General features: G+C 47.0%; 1 protein-coding gene across 1 annotated transcript in view; it reads left to right on the top strand.

Moving 5' to 3' along the window:
- Nucleotides 1-461: 461 nt before the first annotated feature.
- LOC121561582 (epidermal growth factor receptor kinase substrate 8) overlaps nt 462-8,923 on the top strand; it is a gene marked incomplete at its 5' end in the record, with an annotated part of 53,879 nt that continues 45,417 nt past the window's right edge. Inside the window, 2 exons of the mRNA XM_045219446.1 lie at nt 462-598; nt 7,601-7,674. Coding sequence (XP_045075381.1) covers nt 462-598; nt 7,601-7,674 — 211 coding nt within the window. The remainder of the gene's footprint in view (nt 599-7,600; nt 7,675-8,923) is intronic.

The following is an 8,923-nucleotide window of genomic DNA, read 5'->3' as shown; positions in this document are numbered from 1 at the left end:
CTGTTTGAATGGGTTCTGTTACTTTATAGAGCTGTTTGAATGGGTTATGTTACTTTGTAGAGCTGTTAGAATGGGTTCTGTTACTTTATAGAGCTGTTAGAATGGGTTCTGTTACTTTATAGAGCTCTGTTAAAATGGATTCTGATTCTGAAGGTTTTGTGATTAAACTGTGGTTGGTATGGATTTCTGTAGTTGTTAAAATAGTTGTTGTGATTGGCTGGTTTCCATTCCATGGCTATGTCTGTATCAGTTCTGTACAATTCATGGGGTTCTGTTTGTATCTGAGAATTGTATCTGTGTCTGGTCTGTGTCTGATTGTCTGTTCTGCCTCTGTCTCCTCCTCCCATACTCCTATAGGGTGATCTGATTGTCTGTTCTGCCTCTGTCTCCTCCTCCCATACTCCTATAGGGTGATCTGATTGTCTGTTCTGCCTCTGTCTCCTCCTCCCATACTCCTATAGGGTGATTCTGAAGAGTGATGGGGTCATCCCCCCGCCCCCCGCGGCGCCCGCCCCCGAGCCCCCCGCCACCCTCACCCAGGTGGACGTGAAGAGTCGTGTGGCGGCCTGGTCGGCCTGGGCCACGGAGCAGCAGGACTGTAAGTTACTGGGACTTACTGAGTCTAAAAGGTTATGCCTTCTATGAAGCAGGATTACAGAGTAAATGAGATGTCACCATGAATGGACTGTAACAGCATTGTAGTTGAGAGAAAGAGCTGTAAATGTGAGTGATGTTTTAGGGGTTTAAATCAGGTGCTGTTTAAAGTGAGACTGAACCACTAAGGGTCTCTATAGGGCTTTACACAGAGAGTTAGTGGATCCTGAGAGCTACTTGAGATGTCTGATCGTTCTAACGCAGAGTACAGCACAACCATTGGCTGTTTCAGTATCACTTCAGAAGGGTATTAGAGAAGGAACAGAGCGCCTCTTCTGGACACCAAATGTATTACAACGAAAAAAGAAAAACCTTTACCATTACAAATGTAGACATAGAGGACAAAGAAAAGCCGACCCCCTTTATCATTTGGGATGCATTTAAAGGGGGTGCATTAGGGGGATGATAATCTCATACTCTGCTAAAGTGAAATCTGATTTAGAAATTACATTAACATTTAACATTTTAGTCATTTAGCAGACGCTCTTATCCAGAGCGACTTACAGAGAGTGGACAAAGATAAAGACAAATAAATCACTATCTTAGAAAAAACCTTTACAAGGTAAAGAAGAAAATTACATTTCGGAACTTAAGCAGGAAGACGATCTTTTACTTTTGAAGAGAGCCAACAACTACAGGTTAAACTGTAGCCTACTAGTTAATGGCAAATAATTATTACTATGAGGCAGAATGACTCCAGTCCTTTATACCTGATACAGAACTAAAACACACTGAATGACTCCAGTCCTTTATACCTGATACAGAACTAAAACACACTGAATGACTCCAGTCCTTTATACCTGATACAGAACTAAAACACACTGAATGACTCCAGTCCTTTATACCTGATACAGAACTAAAACACACTGAATGACTCCAGTCCTTTATACCTGATACAGAACTAAAACACACTGAATGACTCCAGTCCTTTATACCTGATACAGAACTAAAACACACTGAATGACTCCAGTCCTTTATACCTGATACAGAACTAAAACACACTGAATGACTCCAGTCCTTTATACCTGATACAGAACTAAAACACACTGAATGACTCCAGTCCTTTATACCTGATACAGAACTAAAACACACTGAATGACTCCAGTCCTTTATACCTGATACAGAACTAAAACACACTGAATGACTCCAGTCCTTTATACCTGATACAGAACTAAAACACACTGAATGACTCCAGTCCTTTATACCTGATACAGAACTAAAACACACTGAATGACTCCAGTCCTTTATACCTGATACAGAACTAAAACACACTGAATGACTCCAGTCCTTTATACCTGATACAGAACTAAAACACACTGAATGACTCCAGTCCTTTATACCTGATACAGAACTAAAACACACTGAATGACTCCAGTCCTTTATACCTGATACAGAACTAAAACACACTGAATGACTCCAGTCCTTTATACCTGATACAGAACTAAAACACACTGAATGACTCCAGTCCTTTTATACCTGATACAGAACTAAAACACACTGAATGACTCCAGTCCTTTATACCTGATACAGAACTAAAACACACTGAATGACTCCAGTCCTTTATACCTGATACAGAACTAAAACACACTGAATGACTCCAGTCCTTTATACCTGATACAGAACTAAAACACACTGAATGACTCCAGTCCTTTATACCTGATACAGAACTAAAACACACTGAATGACTCCAGTCCTTTATACCTGATACAGAACTAAAACACACTGAATGACTCCAGTCCTTTATACCTGATACAGAACTAAAACACACTGAATGACTCCAGTCCTTTATACCTGATACAGAACTAAAACACACTGAATGACTCCAGTCCTTTATACCTGATACAGAACTAAAACACACTGAATGACTCCAGTCCTTTATACCTGATACAGAACTAAAACACACTGAATGACTCCAGTCCTTTATACCTGATACAGAACTAAAACACACTGAATGACTCCAGTCCTTTATACCTGATACAGAACTAAAACACACTGAATGACTCCAGTCCTTTATACCTGATACAGAACTAAAACACACTGAATGACTCCAGTCCTTTATACCTGATACAGAACTAAAACACACTGAATGACTCCAGTCCTTTATACCTGATACAGAACTAAAACACACTGAATGACTCCAGTCCTTTATACCTGATACAGAACTAAAACACACTGAATGACTCCAGTCCTTTATACCTGATACAGAACTAAAACACACTGAATGACTCCAGTCCTTTATACCTGATACAGAACTAAAACACACTGAATGACTCCAGTCCTTTATACCTGATACAGAACTAAAACACACTGAATGACTCCAGTCCTTTATACCTGATACAGAACTAAAACACACTGAATGACTCCAGTCCTTTATACCTGATACAGAACTAAAACACACTGAATGACTCCAGTCCTTTATACCTGATACAGAACTAAAACACACTGAATGACTCCAGTCCTTTATACCTGATACAGAACTAAAACACACTGAATGACTCCAGTCCTTTATACCTGATACAGAACTAAAACACACTGAATGACTCCAGTCCTTTATACCTGATACAGAACTAAAACACACTGAATGACTCCAGTCCTTTATACCTGATACAGAACTAAAACACACTGAATGACTCCAGTCCTTTATACCTGATACAGAACTAAAACACACTGAATGACTCCAGTCCTTTATACCTGATACAGAACTAAAACACACTGAACTGGAAATATAGTGGAACTAAATGACACAGGAAAATGATTTATTTGACTCCAAGAGAATAGTTTCGATCTGTTAAATATCTTATCAAGTAAAGGAAACATAGAAAGTCTTTCTTTATTCACCAGGGAGGAAGAGAGGATATTACTGTAGACCGCAAGGCGCTACAGAGGGTAGTGCGTACGGCCCAGTACATCACTGGGGCCAAGCTTCCTACCATCCAGGACCTCTATACCAGGCGGTGTCAGAGGCCCTAAAAAGTATCAAAGACTCCAGCCACCCTAGTCATAGACTGTTCTCTCTGCTACCTCACGGCAAGCGGTACCGGAGAGCCAAGTCTAGGTCCAAAAGGCTCCTTAACAGCTTCTACCCTCAAGCCACTAGACTGCTAAACAGTTAATCAAAATGGCTGCCAGGACTATCTGCTTTGATCCCCTTTTTTACACTGTTAATTATCTATGCCTAGTCACTTTACCCCTACCTACATGTCCATACACTATATATACAGCAGTATGTGGACACCCCTTCTATTATCTATGCCTAGTCACTTTACCCCTACCTGCATGTACATACACTATATATACAGCAGTATGTGGACACCACTTCAAATTAGTGGATTCTGCTATTTCAGCCACATGTTGCTGACAGGTGTATAACATCGAGCTCACAGCCATGCAATCTCCATAGAAAAACATCGGCAGTAGAATGGCCTTACTGAAGAGCTCAGTGACTTTCAACGTAGCACCGTCACAGGATGCCACCTTTCCAACAAGTCAGTTTGTACAATTTCTGCCCTGCTAGAGCTGCCCTGGTCAACTGTAAGTGCTGTTATTGTGAAGTGGAAACATCTAGGAGCAACAACGGCTCAGCCACGAAGTGGTAGGCCACACAAGCTCACAGAACGGCACCGCCGAGTGCTGAAGTGCGTAGCGCGTAAAAATCGTCTGTCCTCGGTTGCAGCACTCAGTACCGAGTTCCAAACTGCCTCTGGAAACAACGTCAGCACAAGAACTGTTCGCCAGGATCTTCATAAAATGGGTTTCCATAGCCAAGCAGTCGCACACAAGCCTAAGATCAGTGGTGTAAAGTTCGCCGCCATTGGACTCTGGAGCAGTGGAAACACGTTCTCTGGAGTGATAAAACTTCACCATATGGCAGTCCGACGGACAAATCTGGGTTTGGCGGATGCCAGGAGAACGCTACCTGCCCCAATGCATAGTGCCAACTGTAAAGTTTGGTGGAGGAGGAATAATGGTCTGGGGCTATTTTTCATGGTTCGGGCTAGGCCCCTTAGTTCCAGTGAAGGGAAATCTTAACACTACAGCATACAATGACATTCTAGACGATTCTGTGCATCCAACTTTGTGGCAACTGTTTGGGGAAGGTCCTTTCCTGTTTCAGCATGACAATGCCCCCGTGCACAAAGCGAGGTCCATACAGAAATGTTGTGTCGAGATCGGTGTGGAAGAACTTGACTGGCCTGCACAGAGCCCTGACCTCAACCCCATCAAACACCTTTGGGATGAATTGGAACGCTGACTGCGAGCCAGGCCTAATCACCCAACATCAGTGCCTGACCTCACTAATGCTCTTGTGGCTGAATGGAAGCAAGTCCCCGCAGCAATGTTCCAACATCTTGTGGAAAGCCTTCCCAGAAGAGTGGAGGCTGTTATAGCAGCAAAGGGGGGACCAACTCCATATTAATGCCCATGATTTAGGAATGAGATGTTGGACGAGCAGGTGTCCACATACTTTTGGTAATGTAGTGTATTACCTCAATTACCTGGACTAACCCGTACCCCTGCACATTGACTCAGTACCAGTACCCCTGTAAATAGCCTTGTTATTACCTGGACTAACCCGTACCCCAGCCCATTGACTCAGTACCAGTACCCCTGTAAATAGCCTCGTTATTACCTGGACTAACCCGTACCCCTGCACATTGACTCAGTACCAGTACCCCTGTAAATAGCCTCGTTATTACCTGGACTAACCCGTACCCCTGCACATTGACTCAGTACCAGTACCGCTGTAAATAGCCTTGTTATTACCTGGACTAACCCGTACCCCTGCACATTGACTCAGTACCAGTACCCCTGTAAATAGCCTTGTTATTACCTGGACTAACCCGTACCCCTGCACATTGACTCAGTACCAGTACCCCTGCCCATTGACTCAGTACCAGTACCCCTGTTAATAGCCTTGTTATTACCTGGACTAACCCGTACCCCTGCACATTGACTCAGTACCAGTACCCCTGTAAATAGCCTCGTTATTACCTGGACTAACCCGTACCCCAGCCCATTGACTCAGTACCAGTACCCCAGCCCATTGACTCAGTACCCGTACCCCAGCCCATTGACTCAGTACCCGTACCCCAGCCCATTGACTCAGTACCAGTACCCCTGCACATTGACTCAGTACCAGTACCCCTGTAAATAGCCTCGTTATTACCTGGACTAACCCGTACCCCTGCACATTGACTCAGTACCAGTGCCCCTGTAAATAGCCTCGTTATTACCTGGACTAACCCGTACCCCAGCCCATTGACTCAGTACCAGTACCCCAGCCCATTGACTCAGTACCCGTACCCCAGCCCATTGACTCAGTACCCGTACCCCAGCCCATTGACTCAGTACCAGTACCCCAGCCCATTGACTCAGTACCAGTACCCCAGCCCATTGACTCAGTACCAGTACCTCTGTAAATAGCCTTGTTATTACCTGGACTAACCCGTACCCCTGCACATTGACTCAGTACCAGTACCCCTGTAAATAGCCTTGTTATTACCTGGACTAACCCGTACCCCAGCCCATTGACTCGGTACCAGTACCCCTGTAAATAGCCTTGTTATTACCTGGACTAACCCGTACCCCTGCCCATTGACTCAGTACCAGTACCCCAGCCCATTGACTCAGTACCAGTACCCCAGCCCATTGACTCAGTACCAGTACCCCAGCCCATTGACTCAGTACCAGTACCCCAGCCCATTGACTCAGTACCAGTACCCCAGCCCATTGACTCAGTACCAGTACCCCAGCCCATTGACTCAGTACCAGTACCCCAGCCCATTGACTCAGTACCAGTACCCCTGTCTTGTTATTGTTATTTTATTGGGTTACTTTTTTTCTTACTTTATAATTGTTTATTTTTGTATATTATTTTTTAGCTAATAGTTTCCTCTTACTTTAATAAAACATTCTGCAGTTGCCTGTAAGTAGCATTTCACGGTCTACACACCTGTTGTATTCGGCACATTTGAGAATAAGCTCATAGCACTATTCTAATTTCCTCCCCTTCTCTCCCCCCCTCCTCCCTATTCTCCCCCTCCCCTTCTCTCCCCCCTCCTCCCTATTCTCCCCCTCCCCCCTCTCTCCCCCCCTCCTCCCTATTCTCCCCCTCCCCTTCTCTCCCCCCTCCTCCCTATTCTCCCCCTCCCCCTTCTCTCCCCCCTCCTCCCTATTCTCCCCCTCCCCTTCTCTCCCCCCTCCTCCCTATTCTTCCCCCCTTCTCCCCCCTCCTCCCTATTCTCCCCCCTCCCCCTTCTCTCCCCCCTCCTCCCTATTCTCCCCCTCCCCCTTCTCTCCCCCTCCTCCCTATTCTCCCCTCCCCCTTCTCTCCCCCTCCTCCCTATTCTCCCCCCTCCCCCTTCTCCCCCCTCCTCCCTATTCTCCCCCTCCCCTTCTCTCCCCCCTCTCTCCCCCCCTCCCCCTCTCTCCCCCTCCTCCCTATTCTCCCCCTCCCCCTTCTCTCCCCTCCTCCCTATTCTCCCCCTCCCCCTTCTCTCCCCCCTCCTCCCTATTCTCCCCCTCCCCCTTCTCTCCCCCCTCCTCCCTATTCTCCCCCCTCCCCTTCTCTCCCCCTCTCTCCCCCTCCCCCTCTCTCCCCCCTCCTCCCTATTCTCCCCCCTCCCCCTTCTCTCCCCCCTCCTCCCTATTCTCCCCCTCCCCCTTCTCTCCCCCCTCCTCCCTATTCTCCCCCCCCTTCTCTCCCCCTCCTCCTCCTATTCTCCCCCTCCCCCTTCTCTCCCCCCTCCTCCCTATTCTCCCCCCTTCTCTCCCCCTCCTCCCTATTCTCCCCCCTCCCCCTTCTCTCCCCCCTCCTCCCTATTCTCCCCCTTCCCCTTCTCTCCCCCTCCTCCCTATTCTCCCCCTCCCCTTCTCTCCCCCTCCTCCCTATTCTCCCCCTCCCCCTTCTCTCCCCCCCTCCTCCCTCTCCGCCTGTTTCTATCAGATGATAAACAGTGTCAATATTATGACCGGGATGAACCTCCAGAGATGATGGCTGCCATAGTGGACCGAGACGTGGTGAGTATTTCCCACTGTCCGTCCGTCCAGATACCACATACTGATACCGTTGTCTGTCTGTCTGTCTGTCTGTCTGTCTGTCTTTCTACCTCTCTCTCTGTGCGTCCGTCCCGATACCACATACTGATACCGTCTGTCTGTCTGTCTGTCTGTCTGTCTGTCTGCCTGCCTGTCTGTCTGTCTGGTTTGTGTCTGTCTGTCTGTCTGTCTGTCTTTCTACCTCTCTCTCTGTGCGTCCGTCCCGATACCACATACTGATACCGTCTGTCTGTCTGTCTGTCTGTCTGTCTGTCTGTCTGTCTGCCTGTCTGTCTGTCTGGTCTGTGTCTGTCTGTCTGTCTGCCTGCCTGTCTGTCTGCCTGCCTGCCTGTCTGTCTGGTCTGTCTGTCTGTCTGCCTGTCTGTCTGTCTTTCTACCTCTCTCTCTGTCCGTCCGTCCCGATACCACATACTGATACCGTCTGTCTGTCTGTCTGTCTGTCTGTCTGTCTGTCTGTCTGTCTGTCTGTCTGTCTGTCTGTCTGCCTGCCTGCCTGTCTGTCTGTCTGTCTGGTCTGTGTCTGTCTGTCTGCCTGTCTGTCTGTCTGTCTGTCTGTCTGTCTGTCTGTCTGTCTGCCTGTCTGTCTGTCTGTCTGCCTCTCTGTCTGTCTGTCTGTCTGTCTCTCTACCTCTCTCTGTGCGTCCGTCAGCAGAGTATCAGCGGTGTCCGTGTGCGTCCAGGAATGGGTTTAACAGATCCAGGATCGCTGGAGGAAAGACTGATGGGTAGTTTCACCTACAGGCTGATCTGGAGTCAGGTCTTCAGTCGTTTGTTTGTTTATTCAATACTGCAGACTGATGGGTAGTTTCACCTACAGGCTGATCTGGAGTCAGGTCTTCAGTCGTTTGTTTGTTTATTCAATACTGCAGACTGATGGGTAGTTTCACCTACAGGCTGATCTGGAGTCAGGTCTTCAGGTGAAGATGAGATGCCATGTTCAGCTGACATGAGTGGCAACTAGCGTGGATGACAGTTTCAGACATATATAGGTGCTTTTAATACTAACCAATAGAACATGGCTGTAGAAACAACAAGGATACACCACTATTAGGAGCTGGAGATCAGTAGTCTGTTCTCTAGTAACAACAAGGATACACCACTATTAGGAGCTGGAGATCAGTAGTCTGTTCTCTAGTAACAACAAGGATACACCACTATTAGGAGCTGGAGATCAGTAGTCTGTTCTCTAGTAACAACAAGGATACACCAC

Source organism: Coregonus clupeaformis, unplaced genomic scaffold (genome assembly GCF_020615455.1).
Source record: "Coregonus clupeaformis isolate EN_2021a unplaced genomic scaffold, ASM2061545v1 scaf2382, whole genome shotgun sequence".
Lineage (NCBI taxonomy): Eukaryota > Metazoa > Chordata > Actinopteri > Salmoniformes > Salmonidae > Coregonus > Coregonus clupeaformis.
The sequence above is the reverse complement of the archived record's forward strand: the minus strand, read 5'-3'. Positions and strand labels throughout refer to the sequence as shown.